The 25,156-nt window shown below is 46.5% G+C and overlaps 2 protein-coding genes across 4 annotated transcripts in view; one reads left to right on the top strand and one right to left on the bottom strand.

Annotated features, from left to right (window-relative positions):
* LOC140395474 (phosphoinositide 3-kinase regulatory subunit 6-like) overlaps positions 1-1,753 on the top strand; it is a 174,523-nt gene extending 172,770 nt beyond the window's left edge. For all 3 annotated transcript variants that reach the window (XM_072483260.1, XM_072483262.1, XM_072483261.1), the window contains exon 21: positions 625-1,753. In XM_072483260.1, coding sequence (XP_072339361.1) covers positions 625-778 — 154 coding nt within the window. In that variant the 3' untranslated portion in view covers positions 779-1,753. The remainder of the gene's footprint in view (positions 1-624) is intronic.
* A 2,229-nt stretch (positions 1,754-3,982) lies between these two features.
* Positions 3,983-25,156, bottom strand: part of rsad1 (radical S-adenosyl methionine domain containing 1) — a 38,957-nt gene continuing 17,783 nt past the window's right edge. The window contains exons 6-9 of the mRNA XM_072483259.1: positions 22,412-22,559; positions 18,648-18,702; positions 16,324-16,427; positions 3,983-4,892 (exon numbers count right to left, since the gene is read on the bottom strand). Coding sequence (XP_072339360.1) covers positions 4,730-4,892; positions 16,324-16,427; positions 18,648-18,702; positions 22,412-22,559 — 470 coding nt within the window. The 3' untranslated portion in view covers positions 3,983-4,729. The remainder of the gene's footprint in view (positions 4,893-16,323; positions 16,428-18,647; positions 18,703-22,411; positions 22,560-25,156) is intronic.

Genomic DNA, 25,156 nt, shown 5'->3' with positions numbered 1-25,156 from the left:
TGGCTACTCTAAACTTATAAAAAAGAGAAAGCACTTAATTGACTGTAAAGTACTTGGCAATGGCTGGCGGCATTTAAGGCGCTATATAAAGGCTAGGGGCTGGATTCTCCGCCATCAGGAGGCTCTCGCCGGCAACCCAGGGGTTCTCGACGGCGTGGTGCTGCCCCACATTGGGGAACCCCATTGACTGACTGGCGAAACGGAGCATCCCGCCAGCGTGCTGAAACAGAAATCTGGCGCAGCGGGACGGAGAATCCAGCCCCTGGTTCCCCCCCCACCCAGGGAACAAGCACTTGAGGCAGTGGCCAACACCCTATGCCCATTGAACACGTTTAAATCAACTGAACTTGAAGAAAAAATCCAAATTCTCCACGTGCATAAAAATCTTAAGAGGCCTGTATTGAGTCCCTCTTTATTCTCCTCTTCAAGAGTAAAATCCCAAGTCGGACAGTTTTCCCCCCTGACACAGTTCTGATTCAACCTTCACCCTGACTATGGACTTGCTTTTTATGTGTAATGTTCAAGTTGGCTTTTAAAACAATTTAAGGAAATGAATGGTCAACAGTCCGAATTGAAGAGTTTGATAAATATTACTCATTGGTTTTATTTTTGTAAACTCCGCAGCATTAAAGTGTCGCCTTGTCTGGAGCCTGAATACTACTTCCATGAAATGAGGTCATCGAAATTCAATCACAGTAAAACTAAAAACATCGGATTAACCAAGTACATGTCGAAGTACCTGTTGTTACCAATCAATACGTTTGCAGGAATCCTGTAAGCTGAACCAACTGATTCAACCTGGGAAACGGTTTTCTTTGCTTGAAGAAATCAAGCTCAGGCAAGCTGCTGAAAGGGCAGAGCACAGAGTCACAATTGAAAGCTCAATCGTGCAGGGGTGCCTTTTCTCATTGCTATCAGTGCCTGTCTAATACTCCCAACTCCTGTACTATGGTCCTGAAATGGGAGGTGATCTACATAAATCTACCTTTACCTGTTTACAGTTGTTACCACGGTAGAACTATAACCCAAAAAAGAATTTTGTGGAAAAAAGATTGACGGATCCTGGGGCGGCACAGTGGTTAGCACTGCTGCCTCACAGCGCCAGGGACCCGGGTTCAATTCGGCCTTGGGTGACTGTGTGGAGTTTGCACATTCCTCCCTGTGTCTGCGTGGGTTGGTCATGCTAAATTGCCCCTTCGTGTCCAGTAGGTTAGGCGAGGTTACGGGGATGGGTCGGGTGAGTGGGCCTGGATCGGGGGTTCCTTCGGAGGGTTGGTGCAGACTCAGTGGGCCGAATGGTCTCCTTCTGCACTCTAGGGATTCTATGAACAATTAATTCAAAAAAAATTGCAGGAGCAAAAAGCACCAAAAATGTAGTTGTATTATTGCAGTGATTTTAATAAATGACAAAGCATTTCTTCAGATTCAGAATGAACAGTAATGGACCATGTGACTGGAAAGTTACTTCACTACATGAGGTTAAATGCACTTGGGGATGGGGATGATGGCGAGGGAAAAATTATTTCCTCTTTTCACTACTAGTCGTAAGATCATGAAGGTACTCCGTTTGGAAGTAGAATTTCACTATAAAGAGGAAATCTTTCTCCATGTTTTATACTGTTAATTTCATTATACTATTTGATTTACCACCTAGCCACATGTCCAAAACCTAGGTTTGTGATATATATTTGTGTGTCCTAGATATTTATTTATTAAAGTATGTTTCTGTAAAAAAATTAAAAAAAAAATATTTTCACGATTAAAATCTAACCAGTTTAATACTACGCCGAAAACCTTTGAGTTTTTTTCATCAATTATCCAATAAAACTACTCTCGAAAGGACTGGTTGAATAGATAGGATTGCATCAGACGCTAGGATTGCATCAGACGCTGTTCTTTATCTGTTTGAATGTCTTAAGTTTGAATTCACCCTGTACATGGTGGCACTTTCTCCATTGATCATGTCTCCAGGACTTAAAAAAATGTGGTGTTACTCTGAAAGGGATCTCTGCTATCTGTGCCAGTTTGTGCTATTCTTCTGGTGCAGTACACTGCTTCAGCGTGACCACATATCAGTGTGGAGGCAGAACGCTGAGCAGCAGGTTCCAGAATTTAGGGTTCTCCAATTCCCTAACATCTGGACAGGAAAAATAGATGGTTCTGAATGGGCTGGAGTTGTCTCTGTTATAGAAGTTGTGGCCGAGCGTAGGAGTGAGTGGGAGGCTCTTTCTCTGGAGGACCCCGGAGTGGCCACCTTTCCCAAGATGGGTTGCAACTGATTCACAAAAGGCTGTAGCTCAGTCAACCAGTCATGCAGCATTGCTGAAGGTTACATATTCCCTCACAAACACCCATGCAGTACGTTCAGCACAGTCAAATGGCTGTCTAAATTACCCTTCATTAAACATTAAATGAAATTGAACGTAGTCCTCGAGGTCAGAATCTCTGTAACTAAGGAAATTCGGCATGTCCACATTAATTCTTACCAACTTTTAAAAATAAATTTAGAGTACCAATAATTTTTTTCTCCAAGGGGCAATTTAGCGTGGCCAATCCACCTACCCTGCACATCTTTGGGTTCTGGGGGTGAAACCCACAGACACTGGGAGAATGTGCAAACTCCACACGGACAGTGACCCAGGGCCAGGATTCAAACCCGGGTCCTCAGCGCTGTAGGCTGCAGTGCTAACCACCATGCCACCCTAACTCTTACCAATTTTTACAAATGCACCATAGAAAGCATCCTATATGGCTGCATCACAGCCTGGTATGGAAACTGTTCGGTCCAAGACCGCAAGAAACTTCAGAGTTGTGAACGCAGCCCAGTCCATCACACGAACCTGCCTCCCATCCATTGACTCCGAAAACGGGCAACATAATTAAAGACCCCTACCGCCTGGCTTACTCACTCTTCCAACTTCTTCCATTGGGCAGGAGATACAAAAGTCTGAGAACACGCACAAACAGACTCAAAAACAGCTTCTTCCCCGCTGTTACCAGACTCCTAAACGACCCTCTTATGGACTGACCTCATTAACGCTTCACCCCTGTATGCTTCACCCGATGCCGGTATGTAGTTACATGTATTTTATTTTCCTTTCATATACTTAATGATCTGTTGAGCTGCTCGCAGAAAAATACTTTTCACTGTACCTCGGTACACGTGACAATAAACAAATCCAATCCAATCCAATCAACAGGAGGTTCTCTTGCCCAAGTCTGACCTGATGTCAAGAAATGGGGACTAGAGTCTATGTTAAGGACTCACAGGAAAGCCCCCTCCTGACTGCATATTACAGTGCCTCAATGTCTGGTGGGGCATTGTTTGTAAGGTATGATTCAGTCATGATGACTATCAGGCTGTTGCTTGACTCCACAGTAAGTTTCCCAATTTTGGCACAGGATTCCAGATATCAGTAAGGAGGATGTTGCCGGGTCAACAGGATTGAGCGCAACATTTCATTCCCGAGAGCAGGTCACTGCCAGATGGTCTTTCTGGTCCTTTTTGACTTTGTGAAGGTTTGGTACAACTAGGTTGTTTGCTCGGCCATTTCAAAGGAATTTAAGAGTCCATTACATTGCCGTGGACCTGGAGTCACATGTAGGTCAGACTCATAAGGACAGCAGATTTCTTTTCTGAAAATCAGATGGGCATTTACGACAAAATGGTTTCATGTTCACCATTACTGACACTGGCTTTGAATTCCAGATTTATTAATTGAATTTAATACCAGCTGCTGTGGTGAGATTTAAACCCATGGCCATAGTACATTAGCCTGGGCTTCTGCATTACCAGTCCCTTGCCATTGCCACTGTATCACCAATTCCACCCCCACACCAAAGGGATGGGAATAGGAAGCTAAGACAGCCAGCGAGAGGAGAATTAGGGTTAGAAGAGGTGTGTAAAGTGGGTATTTGGAGTTTGAACAGGCAAGGAAGTTCAGACAAAATAACCAAACATTTAAACACAATAACACAATAGTGAAAAGGATAGACAAAATATTTTTATTAATTTGTAAATGAATTTGCAGTGTTTTTGACATAAAGCCTGTAAAGTTGTAGCTATTGTTTCAGCTCCACTGACAGCCTACAGCATTCAGACCCATGGGGACATGATGCGGGACATGTGCTTGATCGTGGTGCATTGTCCTTTATCATGAACCTGTTTGTAGAATTGGATATGATATACCTCCTCCAACACCCGCCGCTGAAACCTCCACCCACCTCCACACTTAACTATTCCAATTCCCTTCTATCCTCCATCTCCGTAAACCTCCAAAGCTCTGTTACCTGTATCTTATTTGACCAATCCCCGCTCTCCTTTTGCCTCTGGGCTCACTGCTCATTGGCTTTCCATCCCCCAAGCAATTTAAATTTCTCATCTGCATGTTCAAAATTCCCTACGTTCTCACCTCTCGCCATCTGTTCTTTGCGACTCCCCTCCCCATGCCAATCCCAGCAGCCTTCGATCCTGGCCTCTTATCCATCCCCCGGAACGTCTGGCGGCTGTGCCTTTACATACCTAGGCCCCAAGCTCTGGAATTCCCTCCACAAACCTCTTCCCCACCTGCTCTCCTCCAAGTTGGTCCTTGAAACCTTTATCTTTCATCAAGCTTTTTGATTACTGTCCCAACATCTCCTTCGGCTTGCTGTCGGTTTCCCCTCACACTTCCTTTAACTTTTCCCATGAAGCAACTTGGATTATCTTTCTCTGTTGCATGTTTTTCTCTCAAGTGTGAGATGTAGGTGTTGGCCCTGGTGCCGGAGGAACAAAACAAGTCAAAGACAGCGAGCGATTGACTGATTTCTGGTAGGAAAGTTGCAGCTGGTGTAGAAGAGTGGGCAGCAGAGTGTCAAGTAATGCCAGACCTTCCCATGAACATCGCAGCCCCCTGAGGAAAAACAAGAAACAGAAACAAGCCTGAAATTGGCAGAAATTACCCCTACCTCAGACCAATTTTGTGCCGTTATCGTGCCCACTCATAAGAGGTGAGCCAGTCCCAAATAAGTCATATTTTGCCTCAACATTAACTCAGTTTCTCTCTCCACAGATGCTGCCAGTCCAGAGGTTTTACACCAGTTTCAGCATCCGCAGTATTTTAAATTTATTTTAGTGATTTTATCAAATTATTGCTCCTCGCTCAATATTATAAATATTAACAATGTAGGGCTGGGCAACAAATGCTGGTCTGGTCAGTGACGCCCACACCCATGAAAGAATAAAAATAGAGTCAAACACTGACTCCTTTGTGAAATGACTCCTAAATCAATCAGTGATGCAAATTCCAAGACCATTCACAAGTGGGGCAGTATTTCAGATGGTAAAAATTACTCCCTGGCCCTAGCCCAAGAACAGACTTTACAGAGCTGGAATATCCTCCCTGGTTTGTACGGAGGTAGCTGGTGTCAGGCAGAGCAGCAGCTGAGATTTCAATTAAGTCTTGGCATTGCCAGGATTGTAGAGGGAAATCAGCACTGAGGCCAACTGAAAGGTGGGTGTCAGATTAGAACAGGACTCGACCTATTGGGTTTAGATACCGAGGGTTGACCGTGGAACCCCCATCCCTGTTCAGGAGAGGGGGACAAAGCAAAGCAGAAGTACAAAATCAAGTATTTCAGCAAAGACAAAAAGTGTGTCAGATAAGCTGGCCTGTAATTTCCAGTATTGTTCCTCCACCTCCTTGCTTGAATAGCGGGCTTGTGTTTGTTAACTTTACTTTCTTTTTCCTGGACTCTGGAACGGTTTCAGTGGATTGGAGAGATCGTAACCAGTGCATCCACGATCTCTGCAGCTAACGCTTTTAAAATGGTAGGTCAGGTTAGATTTTAGTCTCGCGTTTCTCCAATGATTTTTCAGTGTCAATATTAATTACCTGAAATTTCCGCCTCAAATGATCTTGGTTACCCTTTACTTTTGTTCTGTTACTTCTCTTCTACAGTGAAGAGAGGCACAAAACATATTTGTTCAACATCCCTGCCATTTCCTCATTCCCATGATAGTTTGTCATGTCTTTCTGGTAAAATGAGCCATCCTAAACATGTTACACTATAATTCTCGCAAGTGGCACAAAGGCCTTGAATTAAACAGCTGAGATAAATGAGGAACATTCCAAAGTGACTCTCAGCCAATACTTTTCAAATGGTGTCACTGTTGCAAAGCAGGGAAATGCCGAAGTCAAGCCAAGCTCTGCTAGGTCCCAGAAACAACTATGCAACAAACAAAGTGACAAACTACCCCAGCAATATTAGGCACTGCTGCCTACAGCGTTGAGGACCGGGTTCGATCCTAGCCCCGGGTCATTTTCCATGTGGAATTTGCACATTCTCCCCGTCTGCGTGGGTCTCACCGCCACAACCGAAAAAGATGTGCAGGGTAGGTGGATTGGGCATGCTAAATTGCCCTTCAATTGGAAATAAACAAGTAAATAATATATAAATAAATATTTTAAAAATCAAGCCCCAGCAGTGATTTGTTCACACCCAACTAAGATCTATAGGGAACACAGCCCTGCTCAAAACAAGGTAAAAGCCCAAATGCTTAAAATATTTAATACCAGATTACGTTTTGAAGTATTCAGTTAAAATAGCCAGTACGGGATGAGTGGCACTGATCCAGCTCATGATACAAGCCGATGTTTTGCCCTATGGTATTAATCTTTTGAGAGCGGCTACAAGGAACAAACGGGATTCCATAGGACTGGAATTAGATGTACTGATTAACTTTCTAAAAAGAGAGAGGTGCGGAAGGAGGAAATTGAGAAATGGACTAAGACTGATTAAGGCTTCACCACTAACGACTGGAGAGGTGACAGTGAGATATTCAAAGTCAAAAAGTGTTGGAGCACACGGGAGGAGGAGCAAGTGTCATCCAGCTGGTAGGTTGGAGCTGAGGTATGGAAGTGCTCAAAGACCAGCTTAAAGATTTCAAATTTAATATGCTGAGTAACAGGGAGCCCACAATCGCCGCTGAGGTCAGCAGTGATGAACAGGTTATGGGGCAGGGGTCAAGCTTTGGCTTGATGGGGGGGGTGGAGGCAGTAGGAGAGGTGCCGTATAATCCCTGAACTGTGCGGTATACCAGAGAAAAAAGTACTTTGGATGCTGTAAATCAAAAATAAAAGCAGGAAATGCTGGGAACACTCAGCAGTTCAGACTTCAGAAGATAAAGAGAGAGCAACTGCGTCTCTCTCCACAGATGCTGCCTGACTTGCTACGTGCTTCCAACCTTTTCTGATTTTATTAAACATCAGAGGCAAAGAACGTCAAGGGTTCTGAGCTGATCACTCTCTGCTGGAAAGTGCTTTTTAGTCTCTGTCTCAGGCATTGGGGAGATGATTAGGCTTTATGATGTTCTGCCTATCCAATATTCACTACCTACACCCACTCATGGAGGATGACTGATTGAGGTGGAATATTGGAAGTGATGGGATTGTTAATCCTGAACAGAAGAGAGCTCCTTCGACTTCCGGGTGCGGCGATGACCAGCTGAGTCGCACGTTTCGGCAGCTCCCAGTGAAACGGACTTTTGGGCTCTTGATAGGAGCCCCAACGGCAATTTTGACGGCTAAAAACACTGTGCGGTAAACCAGAAGGGAATCCCCCCTGGATACGGATGAAAAAAGGAGGAGAAAGTGGCCGGATTGCAGTGGATTCTTTAGAACAGCGGCAAGGAAGGCAAGCAAAAACCAAGGTGGCGTCGGAAGGTGGCAGTTTAACATGGGGCCCTGAACAACAAGAGTTCTTGAAATGCTGTGTGGAAGAGCTCAAAAAGGAAATGAAGAAAGAGCTGTTGGCCCAGATACTACAGGCGATCGAAGGGCTAAAGGAGGAACAAAAGACCCAGGAGCGGGAGCTTCGGGTCGTGAAGGCAAAGGCAGCCGAGAATGAGGACGACATACAGGGCCTGGTGGTGAAGACGGAGATGCATGAGGCACATCAGAAACGATGTGTGGAAAGGTTGGAGGCACTGGAGAACAACGCAAGGAGGAACAACTTGAGGATTCTTGGTCTTCCTGAAGGTGCGGAGGGAGCGGACGTCAGGCATATGTGAGCACGATGCTGCACTCGTTAATGGGAGCAGAGGCCCCGGCGGGTCCGTTGGAGGTGGAGGGAGCATACCGAGTGATGGCGCGAGGACCGAGAGCAGGAGAAATTCCCAAAGCCATAGTGGTGAGATTCCTCCGTTTTAAGGATAGAGAAATGGTCCTTAGATGGGCAAAGAAAACTCGGAGCAGTAAATGGGAGAACGCGGCGATGCGCGTTTATCAAGACTGGAGTGCGGAGGTGACGAGAAGGAGGACGAGCTTTAATCGGGCCAAGGCGGTGCTTCATAAAAAGAAGATAAAATTTGGAATGCTGCAACCGGCAAGACTGTGGGTCACATATCGAGGGAGGCACCACTATTTTGAGACGGCGGATGAAGCGTGGACTTTTATTGTGGAAGAAAAACTGGAATGAGCGGGTTATTATTAAAAAGAACGTTTGAACAAAGTGGTAGGGCGAATGTGGGGGGCGAAGAGGGGGGTTAAAAAGGGGGGAAAGAGGAGTTTTATGTACTAATCCTGCGATGTGGTAACTTTTCTCTCTTCCACAGGTGGTGATGGGGGGAGGAGGGGAGGTGGAGGAGATGGGGCGTTGGCCATTAGGGGCGGGGCCAAGGGAGAAGCGCGGGCTTGGTTCCCGCGCTATGATAATCATGGCGGGAATAGAGAAGCAGGAAGGAGGGGGCGTCGCACGGTGCGAGCCGAGGTCACGGGGGGAAGCCGAGGTCGGCCAGAGTTTGCTGACTTCTGGGAGTAACATGGGGGGAGTAATTACGCTAGCAGGGGATCTAGCGGGGGGGGTGGGAGGGGGGAATTACTGGGTTGCTGCTGCTGGGGAGAGGGGGAGCTGGTATGGGAGGGGATGGGCGGGCGGGCACCGCCTGGGGGAGATACAGCTGCGTGGGAACCGGGTGAGGAGCTGGAAAAAGGGGATGGCTAATCGACAAGGGGGGGGGGCGGGTAGGAAGCCCCCCAACCCGGCTGATCACGTGGAACGTGAGAGGGCTGAACGGGCCGATAAAGAGGGCACGGGTACTCGCACACCTTAAGAAACTTAAGGCATATGTGGTTATGTTACAGGAAACGCACCTGAAACTGATAGACCAGGTTAGGCTACGCAAAGGATGGGTGGGGCAGGTGTTCCATTCGGGGCTAGATGCGAAAAACAGGGGGGTGGCTATATTAGTGGGGAAGCGGGTAATGTTCGAGGCAAAGACTATAGTGGCGGATAACGGGGGCAGATACGTGATGGTGAGTGGCAAACTACAGGGGGAGACGGTGGTTTTGGTAAACGTTTATGCCCCGAACTGGGATGATGCCAATTTTACGAGGCGGATGCTAGGACGCATTCCGGACCTAGAGATGGGAAAGCTGATAATGGGGGGAGATTTTAATACGGTGTTGGAACCAGGGCTGGATAGGTCGAAGTCCAGGACTGGAAGGAGGCCGGCAGCAGCCGAGGTACTTAAAGATTTTATGGAGCAGATGGGAGGTGTAGACCCGTGGAGATTTAGCAGCCTAGGAGTAAGGAGTTCTCGTTTTTCTCCTATGTCCATAAAGTCTACTCGCGAATAGACTTTTTTGTGCTGGGAAGGGCGTTGATCACGAAGGTGAGGGGAACGGAGTATACGGCTATAGCCATTTCGGATCACGCTCCACACTGGGTAGACTTGGAGATAGGGGAGGAAACAGGAGGGCGCCCACCCTGGAGAATGGACATGGGACTAATGGCAGATGAGGGGGGGTGTCTAAGGGTGAGGGGGTGCATTGAAAAGTACTTGGAACTCAATGATAATGGGGAGGTCCAGGTGGGAGTGGTCTGGAAGGCGCTGAAGGCGGTGGTTAGAGGGGAGCTGATATCAATAAGGGCACATAAAGGGAAGCAGGAGAGTAAGGAACGGGAGCGGTTGCTGCAAGAACTTTTGAGGGTGGACAGACAATATACGGAAGCACCGGAGGAGGGACTGTACAGGGAAAGGCAAAGGCTACATGTAGAATTTGACTTGCTGACTACGGGCACTGCAGAGGCACAATGGAGGAAGGCACAGGGTGTACAGTACGAATATGGGGAGAAGGCATGGGTTGGTACCTGGGACTTCGATGTTGTGGCCATTTCGGAGACATGGATAGAGCAGGGACAGGAATGGATGTTGCAGGTTCCGGGGTTTAGGTGTTTTAGTAAGCTCAGAGAAGGAGGCAAAAGAGGGAGAGGTGTGGCGCTGCTAGTCAAGAGCAGTATTACGGTGGCGGAGAGGATGCTAGATGGGGACTCATCTTCCGAGGTAGTATGGGCTGAGGTTAGAAACAGGAAAGGAGAGGTCACCCTGTTGGGAGTTTTCTATAGGCCTCCAAATAGTTCTAGGGATGTAGAGGAAAGGATGGCGAGGATGAACCTGGATAAGAGCGAAAGTAACAGGGTAGTTATTATGGGAGACTTTAACTTTCCAAATATTGACTGGAAAAGATATAGTTCGAGTACATTAGATGGGTCGTTTTTTGTACAGTGTGTGCAGGAGGGTTTCCTGACAGTTTGTTGACAGGCCAACAAGAGGCGAGGCCACATTGGATTTGGTTTTGGGTAATGAACCAGGCCAGGTGTTGGATTTGGAGGCAGGTGAGCACTTTGGGGACAGTGACCACAATTCGGTGACGTTTACGTTAAGGATGGAAAGGGATAAGTATACACTGCAGGGCAAGAGTTATAGCTGGGGGAAGGGAAATTATGATGTGACTTGGGGGGGGATAAGGTGGAGAAGTAGGCTGCAAGTGTTGGACACCCTGGATAAGTGGAGCTTGTTCAAGGATCAGCTACTGCGTGTTCTTGATAAGTATGTACCGGTCAGGCAGGGAGGAAGGTGCCGAGCGAGGGAACCGTGGTTTACCAAAGAAGTGGAATCTCTTGTTAAGAGGAAGAAGGAGGCCTATGTGAAGATGAGGTGTGAAGTTTCAGTTGGGGCGATGGATAGTTACAAGGTAGCGAGGAAGGATCTAAAGAGAGAGCTAAGACGAGCAAGGAGGGGACATGAGAAGTATTTGGCAGGAAGGATCAAGGAAAACCCAAAAGCTTTCTATAGGTATGTCAGGAATAAGCGAATGACTAGGGAAAGAGTAGGACCAGTCAAGGACAGGGATGGGAAGTTGTGTGTAGAGTCTGAAGAGATAGGCGAGATGCTAAATGAATATTTTTCGTCAGTATTCACTCAGGAAAAAGATAATGTTGTGGAGGAGAATGCTGAGCTCCAGGTAAATAGATTAGATGGCATTGAGGTACGTAGGGAAGAGGTGTTGGCAATTCTGGACAGGCTGAAAATAGATAAGTCCCCGGGACCTGATGGGATTTATCCTAGGATTCTCTGGGAGGCCAGGGAAGAGATTGCTGGACCATTGGCTTTGATTTTTATGTCATCATTGGCTACAGGAATAGTGCCAGAGGACTGGAGGATAGCAAATGTGGTCCCTTTGTTCAAAAAGGGGAGCAGAGACAACCCCGGCAACTATAGACCGGTGAGCCTCACGTCTGTAGTGGGTAAAGTCTTGGAGGGGATTATAAGAGACAAGATTTATAATCATCTAGATAGGAATAATATGATCAGGGATAGTCAGCATGGCTTTGTGAAGGGTCGGTCATGCCTCACAAACCTTATCGAGTTCTTTGAGAAGGTGACTGAACAGGTAGACGAGGGTAGAGCAGTTGATGTGGTGTATATGGATTTCAGCAAAGCGTTTGATAAGGTTCCCCACGGTAGGCTATTGCAGAAAATACGGAGGCTGGGGATTGAGGGTGATTTAGAGATGTGGATCAGAAATTGGCTAGCTGAAAGAAGACAGAGGGTGGTGGTTGATGGGAAATGTTCAGAATGGAGTTCAGTCACAAGTGGAGTACCACAAGGATCTGTTCTGGGGCCGTTGCTGTTTGTCATTTTTATCAATGACCTAGAGGAAGGCGCAGAAGGGTGGGTGAGTAAATTTGCAGACGATACTAAAGTCGGTGGTGTTGTAGATAGTGTGGAAGGAAGTAGCAGGTTACAGAGGGATATAGATAAGCTGCAGAGCTGGGCCGAGAGGTGGCAAATGGAGTTTAATGTAGAGAAGTGTGAGGTGATTCACTTTGGAAGGAATAACAGGAATGCGGAATATTTGGCTAATGGTAAAGTTCTTGGAAGTGTGGATGAGCAGAGGGATCTAGGTGTCCATGTACATAGATCCCTGAAAGTTGCCACCCAGGTTGATAGGGTGGTGAAGAAGGCCTATGGAGTGTTGGCCTTTATTGGTAGAGGGATTGAGTTCCGGAGTCAGGAGGTCATGTTGCAGCTGTACAGAACTCTGGTACGGCCGTATTTGGAGTATTGCGTACAGTTCTGGTCACCGCATTATAGGAAGGACGTGGAGGCTTTGGAGCGGGTGCAGAGGAGATTTACCAGGATGTTGCCTGGTATGGAGGGAAAATCTTATGAGGAAAGGCTGATGGACTTGAGGTTGTTTTCGTTGGAGAGAAGAAGGTTAAGAGGAGACTTAATAGAGGCATACAAAATGATCAGGGGGTTGGATAGGGTGGACAGTGAGAGCCTTCTCCCGCGGATGGAAATGGCTGGCACGAGGGGACATAACTTTAAACTGAGGGGTAATAGATATAGGACAGAGGTCAGAGGTAGGTTCTTTACGCAAAGAGTAGTGAGGCCGTGGAATGCCCTACCTGCTACAGTAGTGAACTCGCCAACATTGAGGGCATTTAAAAGTTTATTGGATAAACATATGGATGATAATGGTATAGTGTAGAATCATAGAATTTACAGTGCAGAAGGAGGCCATTCGGCCCATCAAGTCTGCACCGGCTCTTGGAAAGAGCACCCCACCCAAGGTCCACACCTCCACCCTATCCCAATAACCCAGTAACCCCACCCAACACTAAGGGCAATTTTGGACACTATGGGCAATTTAGCATGGCCAATCCACCTAACCCGCACATCTTTGGACTGTGGGAGGAAACCGGAGCACCCGGAGGAAACCCACGCACACACTGGGAGGATGTGCAGACTCCGCACAGACAGTGACCCAAGCCGGAATCGAACCTGGGACCCTGGAGCTGTGAAGCATTTGTGCTATCCACAATGCTACCGTGCTGCCCCTTTAGGTTAGATGGCTTTTTGTTTCGGTGCAACATCGTGGGCCGAAGGGCCTGTACTGCGCTGTATTGTTCTATGTTCTATAAGGCGAGCAGGTTGCTGGCACACCAATTGAGGAAAAGGGGAGCAGCGAGGGAAATAGGGGGAGTGAGGGAGGAGGAAGGAGAGATGGAGCGGGGAGCAGAGAGAGTGGAGTGTTCAAGACATTTTATAAAAAATTATATGAAGCTCAACCCCCGGATGGGAGGGAGAGAATGATGGGCTTTTTGGATCGGCTGGAATTTCCCAAGGTGGAAGAGCAGGAAAGGGTGGGACTGGGAACACAGATCGAGGTAGAAGAAGTGGTGAAAGGAATTAGGAGCATGCAGGCGGGAAAGGCCCCGGGACCGGATGGATTCCCAGTCGAATTCTATAGAAAATATGTGGACTTGCTCGCCCCGGTATTGACGAGGACCTTTAATGAGGCAAAGGAAAGGGGACAACTGCCCCCGACTATGTCTGAAGCAACGATATCGCTTCTCTTAAAGAAGGAAAAGGACCCGCTACAATGCGGGTCCTATAGACCTATTTCCCTCCTAAATGTTGATGCAAAGATCCTGGCCAAGGTAATGGCAATGAGAATAGAGGGATGCGTCCCGGGGGTGGTCCACGAGGACCAAACTGGGTTTGTGAAGGGGAGACAGCTGAACACGAATATACGGAGGCTGTTAGGGGTAATGATGATGCCCCCACCAGAGGGGGAAACGGAGATAGTAGTGGCGATGGATGCCGAGAAAGCATTTGATAGAGTGGAGTGGGATTATTTGTGGGAGGTGTTGAGGAGATTTGGTTTTGGAGAGGGGTATGTTAGATGGGTGCAGCTGTTGTATAGGGCCCCGATGGCGAGCGTGGTCACGAATGGACGGGGATCTGCATATTTTCGGCTCCATAGAGGGACAAGGCAGGGATGCCCTCTGTCCCCATTATTGTTTGCACTGGCGATTGAGCCCCTGGCGATAGCGTTGAGGGGTTCCAAGAAGTGGAGGGGAGTACTTAGAGGAGGAGAAGAACACCGGGTATCTTTGTATGCGGACGATTTGTTACTATATGTGGCAGACCCGGCGGAGGGGATGCCAGAAATAATGCGGATACTTGGGGAGTTTGGGGATTTTTCAGGGTATAAATTGAACATGGGGAAAAGTGAGTTGTTTGTGGTGCATACAGGGGAGCAGAGTAGAGAAATAGAGGACCTACCGTTGAGGAAGGTAACAAGGGACTTTCGTTACCTGGGGATCCAGATAGCCAAGAATTGGGGCACATTGCATAGGTTAAATTTAACGCGGTTGGTGGAACAAATGGAGGAGGATTTCAAGAGATGGGATATGGTATCCCTGTCACTGGCAGGGAGGGTGCAGGCGGTTAAGATGGTGGCCTCCCGAGATTCCTCTTTGTGTTTCAGTGCCTCCCGGTGGTGATCACGAAGGCTTTTTTTTAAAAGGATTGAAAAGAGCATCATGGGTTTTGTGTGGGCCGGGAAGACCCCGAGAGTGAGGAAGGGATTCTTACAGCATAGCAGGGATAGGGGGGGGCTGGCACTACCGAGCCTAAGTGAGTATTATTGGGCCGCTAATATTTCAATGGTGAGTAAGTGGATGGGAGAGGAGGAGGGAGCGGCGTGGAAGAGATTAGAGAGGGTGTCCTGTAGGGGGACTAGCCTACAGGCTATGGTGACAGCCCCATTGCCGTTCTCACCGAGGAACTACACCACAAGCCCAGTGGTGGTGGCTACACTGAAGATTTGGGGACAGTGGAGACGGCATAGGGGAAAGACTGGAGCCTTAGGGGGGTCCCCGATAAGAAACAACCATAGGTTTGCCCCGGGGGGAATGGATGGGGGATATGGAATGTGGCAAAGAGCAGGAATAACGCAACTGAAAGATCTGTTTGTGGATGGGAAGTTCGTGAGTCTGGGAGCGCTAACCCAGAAATATAGGTTGCCCCAAGGGAATGCATTCAGGTATATGCAACTGAGGGCTTTTGCGAGGCAACAGGTGAGGGAATTCCAGCAGCTCCCGACACAAGAGGTGCAGGACAGAGTGATCTCAAAGACATGGGTGGGGGATGGTAAGGTGTCAGATATATATAGGGAAATGAGGGACGAAGGGGAGACTATGGTAGATGAACTAAAAGGGAAATGGGAAGAAGAGCTGGGGGAGGAGATTGAGGAGGGGCTGTGGGCAGATGCCCTAAGCAGGGTAAACTCGTCGTCCTCGTGTGCCAGGCTAAGCCTGATTCAGTTTAAGGTATTACACAGGGCGCATATGACTGGAGCACGGCTCAGTAAATTTTTTGGGGTGGAGGATAGGTGTGCGAGGTGCTCGAGAAGCCCAGCGAATCATACCCATATGTTTTGGTCATGCCCGGCACTACAGGGGTTTTGGATGGGGGTGACAAAGGTGCTTTCAAAAGTAGTGGGGGTCCGGGTCGAACCAAGCTGGGGGTTGGCTATATTTGAGGTTGCACAAGAGCCGGGAGTGCAGGAGGCGAGAGAGGCCGATGTTTTGGCCTTTGCGTCCCTAGTAGCCCGGCGCAGGATATTGCTAATGTGGAAAGAAGCCAAGCCCCTGGGGGTGGAGACCTGGATAAATGACATGGCAGGGTTTATAAAGCTAGAGCGGATTAAGTTCGTTCTAAGGGGGTCGGCTCAAGGGTTCACCAGGCGGTGGCAACCGTTCGTCGAATACCTCGCAGAAAGATAGATGGAATGGAAAAAAGAAGGCAGCAGCCCAGGATGGGGGGGGGGGGGGGGGAGGGAGGAGGAACCAGAAGGACTCTCAGGGTTGTTAATATATACTGTATAATATGTATAGGGTATATATTGGACTGTTAAATTATATTTTTGGAGAGTGTTACTTGTGATAAGGCAGTTGCCAATTAGGGTTACTTTTCATTTTTGTTATTTATTATTTATTCATTTTCTGTTTATAAAATAGGTCATTATTATTTGTGTTATAATATTGTGTAAAGGATGCACAATGTACTGTGTTGGTTGACCAAAAATTTTCAATAAAATATTTTATTAAAAAAAAGAGAGCTCCTTCCAGAGGGCAACAGGGAGTGAGAATAATTCCATAGAAAAAGTAATCTTCAAGGTTAGCACAGAAATCCGCAACAATCACCTGTCGTCCAGAACAAGCAGCTCGTCCTCCAGGTACTGCTTCACTTCAGCTGCGTCTCCCACTGCCTCCTGTAGGTCGAAGCCAGGCGAACGCTGCAACCAAAACTGGCAAACAGAAACTTTCCAAAATGAGTCAAAACTGAAGAGGGCAGCAAGCTGATATCACACAAGTTTCCTTCCAGCCACCCACCTCCCCATTTTACCTCTCGTGGCCCTCATTCATCCCCCACTTGCCTTCACAACTCTCATCGCCACCTTCCCCGTGAAGTTTTATTTATGTAGCACCTTTACCAGAGCAAAACATCCCAAAGCCTCACAGGAAAATTTTCCAATAAAACCTGACGCAAGTCACTTAAGGAGATATCGGGACTAATGATCCAAAACTTAGCCAGAGGCCTAGGGCTTAAGGTGCGGCTGAAACAAGGAGAGCAGCAGCAACGTGATTAGGGAGGGGATTCTAGACCTTGGGATCCAGGTAGCTGAAATCACAGCCATCGACGGCAGAGCAATGAAAACTGGGGGTGCAGAAGAGGCCAGAACTGGAGACGGGCAGAGGTGTTAGACATGATTACAGAGATAACAAAAATGGCTGTGGAGGGAATTGAAAACCAAGATAAGAATTTTATAAAGTTGAGGCCTTGCCTGCCCCTCATCTACACATATCCTTCATTTCCACCATGTCCCCATATCGCCCAAACCCAAATATCGACCATCTCCCATATCCCTCAATCCCACCAAATGTTTCTTCTTCTTCTGTCTCTCAACCTCATCTTTGTGGGATGACTTGATTGTACAACAGAATTTAAGATGGACTCGTTGGGTTGAATGATCTCTTCCGCCTGTGGAAGATTTTGCTTTTCCCGAATTGGCTTGTTCAGCCATTAAAGGAAGTGCAACGGATGATCTCCTCTGACTTCACCAAGGCTGTATTCCCATCGCCTCTCACAGATGGAAGGATGTTAAATCCTGACCAATATAGGTCCTTCAACCAACATCACTAGAACCAGATTCTCTTGCCATTTAATCTCATTGCAAAATGTGAAATTTTGCTGTGTGCAAATTCACGGCCATGATTCTTGCATTACAACAATGACTACACCTCAACATTACACCATTACTGTAAAGCACTTGGGACATCCCGACAGTGTGTATAAATGCAGGTCTTTATTTTAGAAATAAATGACTGGAAACTTGCACTAATTGGTCAGACTGTGTACATCTGAAATGGTGCATCAATGTCCTGGTGTAAATGGGAGGGTATTTGTACAAAAAAAGAGCAAATCCTTTATTTAAAAAACTGGTTAGACCTCAGCTGGAGCAGTATCCAATTATGGGCACTACACTATAGAAAAGGATGGGAAAGCTTCGAGTGGGCGCAGGAAAGATGGGAGGAGAATAGTTCCAGGGATGAGGAGCATGGAGAGATGGAAAAGTTGGGACTATTCTCCTGAGACAGTTGAGGGGGGGGGGGGGGGGTGGATTTAACAGTGCCTTTCAAAATTATGAGGGGTTTGATGGAGTAGCTATGGCAAAACTGTTTCCATTAGCAGGAACATCAGAACCCAGAAGACAAATTTAAAGTAATCGCAGAAGTACCAGAGGCAGCACGGTGGTGCAGTGGTTAGCACTGCTGCCTCACGGCATCAAGGACCCGGATTCGATCCGGGCCCCGGGTCACTGTCCGTGTGGAGTTTGCACGCTCTCCCAGTGTCTGTGTGGGTCTCATCCCCATAACCTAAAGATGTGCAAGGGGTTGGATTGACCATGCTAAATTGTCCGTTAATTGGAAGAAAAAAAGAATTGCGTACTCTAAATTTTAATTTTATTTTTATTAAAAAGTACCACCAGAGGTAAAAATATGTCACTGTCTGAAGGAATGATGGCAGCAGATTCAACAGTAACTTTCAAAAGGGAATTGGATATATTCCTGAAATGAAAAATTGTAGTGCCGTAGGGAAAGAGCAGGGAGTGGGCCTAATTAGATATCTCTTTTAAAGAACCCGCAGAAACATGGAGAGAAAAGTGGACCCCCTTCTGGGGTGCGAAATTCGATGATTGGGCAAAGGGGAAATCGGCTGTGATACCTTTGGTGTGCACACAAGTACGCCAAACTATGCAAGCACATATAAAGGTATCAATATCACTGCCACCACACTTAATCTCTGATCCAGTCACTGATCCAGTCACCTTCAACTGGTCGAGGGGACATAACCCAGTGAGTTATCCAACTGAATTGTTGCTGAGGACTGTGTTCCTGCTGCACAGTCTGCTCATAACTGGAACAAACAGGATTAAACAGATTTAAAGATTTCTCATTTCAATTACCTGATGTGTGAGCCCCTCGTTCATTCGGAGTCCCATCACCAGCAATTCCTCCAATCTATAAGAAAACATAAATAATCCCCCCTCGCAGTTCAATTTAATGAGGATATTCATACTGGAAATTCAACAGTTTCCACCTTAGGCAGATATGTGAGCAATCACTTTCTGGTCAATTATAGCACATATAAAATACAGAGTAAAGCTCTTGTAATATCCTGCATGGAACGTACAGGGTGGGACTGCTCGACTTCCCCATGCTCCTTGCAGATTACAAGCTCCCCCACTATCTCAATTAATCAATGTATAAAAAGTCAGACAGTACCCAGTAGGAATCTACCGGGTAGTGTACATATCGTTTGTGTAAATAAAACGTTGTTTCCTTATTTTACTCGGTGTGGACTCCCCGTGTCCTTATTAAAGCTCCCTCCACACTCAGGCAGGTACAGCCCAGGGTTAGATACAGAGTAAAGCCCCCCCCCCCCCCCCCATCAAACACACCCAGAACAGATACAGCACAGGGTTAGATACAGAGTAAAGCTCCCTCTACACTGCCCCCCCCCCCCCCCCCCCATCAAACACACTCAGGACAGGTACAGCACAGGGTTAGATACAGAAAAGGTTGCCTCTACGCTGTCCCCATCAAACACTCCCAGGACAGATACAGCATAGGTTCGGAGAGAGTAATGCTCGCTCTACACTGACTCTATCAAACACCCCAGGCCGGGTACAGCATAGATTTAGATTCAGAGTAAAGCTCCCTCTACACTGTCATCAAACACTCCGGGCAGGTATATCGCGGGTTAGATAGAGAATTGATATATCTCGGAGTGCCGCAAAATGAAAAGGTATGGAGGTGCCACACACAAGGATTTTTTACAACCATGATGAAAGGTTTGGTAGGAAATGTTGCTCATACAATCTGAGATGGAGAACTGAAACAACACCCCGCTGACATCACTACAGATCACATGATGTTTCACCACCATGGTTGTATTCTGATACATAACACCCTTTCACTTATTTTTAATAATAATCTTGTCACGAGTAGGCTTACATTAACACTGCAATGAAGTTACTGTGAAAAGCCCCTAGTTGCCATATTCTGGCACCTGTTGGGGTACAAGGAGGGAGAATTCAGAATGTCCAAATTACCTAACAGCACGTCTTTCGGGTCTTATGGGAGGAAACTGGAGCACCTGGAGGAAACCCACGCAGACACATGGAGAACGTGCAGACTCCGCACAGACAGTGACTCAAGCCGGGAATCGAATCCAGGACCCTGGAGCTGTGAAGCAACAGTGCTAACCACCATGCTGCCGTGCCACCATAAAATAACTTACTTAATGTTTTTACATTAATCCCATTTATGCATGATTTATTTACATATCTACAACTTAATAAGACAGTCTCTCAGGTGGTCATCTATTCCTTTTGGGTTGTACTCGATGCTCTGGAACCTGGATACTCGAGATCTTTGAAGTGTCCTTTTTTACTTCAATAGGTGACCTGGGGAGTTACTCCAGTGTCCGTCTCTGCACGTATTGGGAAGTCCTCAAACAGAATTTCTGCTCGTCTTTGCCAAGGCTCTGTTCTGAAGTATTGCGGATTGGATTTTCCAATGGAAATACTTCTTGTGAAGCTAGTAGTTAGTCAGTATGACGTCACCAAACTCTTTCATCATCGGTCTGTACAGTGCTTGTTTTCTTGTCGATGTTTTCTTTTCGCTTCAGCAATTTTGTTTTCTTGCCTGAATCCTCGTCGCCAGTTTTCTCTTTTGTTCTATCTCCGAGTTTGCCGCAAAGAGAAAAGGTGCCACACACTTGCATTTCTTACAACACGATGATAGGTTTTATTAGGAGATGTTGCTCATACAATCTAAGATGGAGAACTGAAGCCTACACAAAACACTCTCTGCCGACGTCACTACAGGTCATGTGACGTTCCATCAGCAGGGATGTTTTCTCTGATACATAACAAGAGTAAAGCTCCCACTCCACCATGCAATTAAACACTTCCTGGGTAGGTTTCGTCAGTTGTTTGTGTGACAGGCAGTTGCTTTCAAATGTTGTTAGCAGTTATTCACATCTAGGAAATGTTGCAAACTGTTTTCAGGAATATTCAACAAGCTGGAACTGTTCAAAATTCAGAGCTTTGCTGAAACAAAGAGACCTTGAAAAACTCCCAATGGGAAAATGCACTATTGCATCTCACCAAGGCTTCTTCCGCAGCACCTCCCAAATTCAGAATTTAATCTACCTAAAAGGACAAGGGCGGCGGATGCATTGGGACTACCACCAGCAATTTCCCCTCCAAGTCACTCACCATCCTAACTTGGACTAATACTGCCGTTCCTTCACTGTCGCTGGGTCAAACTCCCTTCCTAACTGTGCCACCAGGGCTGCAGCGGTTCAAGGCGGCAGCTCACCACCTTCTCAAAGACAATTAAGGATTGGCACCAAGTGCTAGTTCAGCCAGCGAGGCCCACAACCCATGGACAAATACATTTTAAAAATTAGAGGAGAGCCAGCTTCATTGTGGTGAGGATGGATCTGGCTTAGATGAGCTAGAGCCAAAGGATCTTAGGCAAAACTATACTGAGCAATGGGTTGCCTTTAGAGAACAGATAGTTCAGGTACAGTCAAGGTACATCCCCAGAAGGAGGTACGATAGGGCAAACAAATCCAGAGCTCCTTCAATGGCAAAATACAGAAGAGAAAGGTACATATGACAGATGTCAGGTGAATAACACCATTGAGAATCAGGTTCAATGTGGAAGGGTCAGAGGGAAATCGAAAAAAAAAAAAAAATAAGAGAAGCAAAGAGAGAGTATGAGAAGATGCTGTCAGGATCACAAAAGGCAATCCAAAAATCTTCTGTAGGTGTATAGATAAACAGATGATACAAAAGGAGCGTGGCCGATTAAGAGCTAAAAAGGGCATCTCCTCATGGAGGCAAAGGGCTGAGATACTAAATTCATACTTTACATCTGTCTTTGTCTGGGAAGAAGGTGCTGTCCAGGTCATGGTAGAATAGGAGGTACCTTGGGTGTCAGCATACAAGTAGACACTTGAAACCTCAGAGCGGGTTAACAGTGCGGTTAATACAGTATTCAAGGATTTTTAAATAGGGGCACAGAGTATGATAAACTTGTGTAAAACACTGGTTCCGCCTCAACTGGGTATTAAATCCATTACTGGGCTCCACACTTTAGGAACCATGTGAAGACAATAGAGGGTGCGGAAAAGATTCATGAGAATGGGTCCAGTGATGAGGAGCTCCAGGTATAGATAGATTGAAGAAGCTGGGACTGTTCTCCTTGGATGAAGAGGAGGTCGAGAGATTTGATAGAGCTATGCACAATGGTCTTATTTGAGAGAAAAAGATCCAACATTCCATGCCTCATACAAATACCCAACATTGTTGATAACATCCTTGTAAATCTCTGAATCCTCTCCAGTGGGTCTACATTCTTTTTATAAAAGACTGACCAGAACTGCTCACAGTACTCAAAGTACTAAAGAGATGTATTCATTGAATTTAAATTCTACCAGCTGCCATGGCGAGATTTGAAAGCGTTTCCCCAGGACATTAGCCGTATTCATTACATTTATCATAAATCATCTTGGAAGGAGCTTGTGGAATCTTCACTTTGATTAGGATTGGAAACACATATTCAGCCCCCACTGAAGTGCAAACATATGTTTTAAAGAGCTGATTTACAATTTCCCCATGTTTATTGCTGTCCAATCTAAAGCTTACACACTCACATGTCCAACTCGCTCTGCTGCACTCTCTTCCTGGTTCCGTGACCAAACCGTCTCACTTCCCTGAGCCAGTCACTAGGTTCCAAGGTCTGTATCCTGGCTTCTCTCTGTGTTTCACCCTCACCCAGAGGAGCAAACCTGCCGTGAGCACCTAGGAGAGACAGCAAACTGATATTGATACAGGACCTTTCACAATCTCAGAATGTCCTTGTGAACGTTCAGCCAAAGAGGGGGCAGAAGTGGGAGAGAGGCCGATTGTGCTCCATCTCTGGTACTGGGGAGGCAACGTGGATTGCAGCCGTAACGCTGCCACCATGGCCGGTTGCATGCCAGGTCAGATACTGCCAAGGAGAAGAGCAGGTTGAGCCTAAGGGGACATTTAGGAGAAATACAAAGATAAACGTGACAGAAAAACAGATGTTCACAAAATGGATCAACAAACATTGCATAACATAGACAAAGCCTACATTTATAAGTTCAAGCTCAGAGACCTCCTGAGTTTGGGACAAATGCAAGATAGTGCTGGCATCGCGGTGATATGGGATTTTACATTGCTTATCGTTTCAGTTTACTTTCAGTCAAATTTTTGTGATGGTGTAAATTTTTCTTTTTCATGTGTGTGATTTTTGGTGAACAACCAATGTACAAGCAATTCCTGAACAGACAATAAAGTTTGACTTGTAGTCACTGGTGTGATGTAGGAAACGTAGTAGCCGAGTTGAGCACAGCAAGCTCCCACAAACAACCCACTTGACCTCACCCTCACCACCTGCCTACATGAAAGTATTGGAAGGAACGATCACCATACAGTCTTTCGGATGAAGTGCCACCTTGACACTGGTGGCGATTTATCCTGGGGATCACCACATCTCAGGCGATGGGCAAGGTTGAAAAGGCGGGGCTTTCATGAATAACCTCAGCTGGTACGGGAATTGAACCCATGCTGTTGGTCTTGCTCAGCATTACACACTAGCCATCCGGCCAAATGAGCGAAACCAGCGCCCAGTAGAGGACTGCATGCTTGCTAATTAGCAGCTGCAGCATGCTAAAGATGTAGCTAAGCAATCCCACTACCAACATATCAGATCAAAGCTCTGCACTTCTCCACATCCAGTCATAAATGGCGGGGGAAAATTAAATAACTAACTGAAGGACGCAGCCTTCACAACGATAGGGGAGCCCAGCAACTCAGTACAAGAGATAAGGCTGAAGCATTTACAGCCACCTTTCAGCCAGAAGTGCCAAATAGACAATCCATCGCAGCCTCCTCCTGAGATCCTCAGTATCAGATAACCGAGTTCATCAATAAAATTCACTCCATGTGATGTCACAAAATGGCTAAATACAAATGGTTGAATACACTGGAAACAGCCGAGGCAAAGTGACCTGATAACATCAAGAAATTACCCTCAATATCAAAGCAGCATTGGACAGAGTGCCATGAGAAAACTCTATGCTGCTTGCAGTCATATCTAGAACAAATGGAAATTGTCGTGGTTGTTGGAGGTCAATCATCTAGTTTCCTAGGCCCAACCATCTCCAGCTGCTTCATCAGTGACTTTCCTTCCATCATAACGTCTGAATTGGGGATGTTCGCTGTTGTTCAGCAACATTCACAACTCCTCAGATACTGAAAGAGTTGATTAATTGATTGATTGATATTTATTGTCACATGTACCGAAGTACAGTGTAAAATACTTTTCTGCTGTCAAGGAAACGTACACAGTACGTACATGGTAGACAAAACATGGACAGAATACATTAACAAGTGGTACATCAACAAATAGTATTGGAGAGCAGCATAGGGCGTCGTGAATAGTGAGTGTTCTTACAGGTGGCAGATCAGTCCGGAGGAGCGTCGTTGAGGAGTCTAGTAGCTGTGGGGAAGAAGCTGTTCCTATGTCTGGATGTGTCCACATGGAGAAAGACATGGACAACATTCAGGTTCGGGCTAATTAGTGGCAAGTAACATTTGAGCCATACATTTACCAGGCAATGATCAGCTCCAACAAGTCAGAATCTAAGAACGGCATATGGATGGTTGCATTTATTTACCGGGGCAGAGAGTATAAGAGCAGGGAGGTTATGATGGAGCAGTATAAAACGCTTGCATGGCCACAGCTAGAGTATTGTAAGCAATTCTGGTCACCCCACTATAGGGGGATGTGATTGCACTAGGAAGGGTGCAGAGAAGATTCAGCAGGATGTTGTCTGCAGCGATGAAGAGGGGCTGGATGGGCTGGGGTTGCTTTCCTTAAGGGCAGAGAAAGCTGAGGGGGGACCTCATTGAGCTGTAAAAAATTATGAGAGATATAGATAGGGTAGATAAAAAGAAACTTTTCCCCTTCGTAGAGGGTCAATATCCAGGGAGCAAAGATTTAAGGTAGAAGAAGGAGTTTTAGAAGGAATCTGAAGGAGATTTAGAAGGGATTTGAGGAACAACCTTTTCACCCAGTTCACCCAGAGGGTGTTGGAATCTGGAACTCGCTGCCTGAAATGGTGGTAGAGGTGGGAACCCTCAACATTTAAGAAGCATTTAGATGAGCACTTGAAACGGCATAGCATACACAGCTCTGGATCAAGTGCTGGAAAATGGGATTAGAGTAGAATGTGTTTGATGGCTGGCACAAACACTATGGACCACTTTCTGTGCTGTAAAACTCTATGACTTTATGACTCTAGCTATCTATCCTTGACATTCAATGTCATTACCATTGCTGAATCCCCCACTATCAACCTCCCTGGGGT

Source organism: Scyliorhinus torazame, chromosome 18 (assembly GCF_047496885.1).
Source record: "Scyliorhinus torazame isolate Kashiwa2021f chromosome 18, sScyTor2.1, whole genome shotgun sequence".
NCBI lineage: Eukaryota > Metazoa > Chordata > Chondrichthyes > Carcharhiniformes > Scyliorhinidae > Scyliorhinus > Scyliorhinus torazame.
Note: the sequence above shows the minus strand (reverse complement) of the source record. Positions and strands in the feature narration are given on the sequence as shown.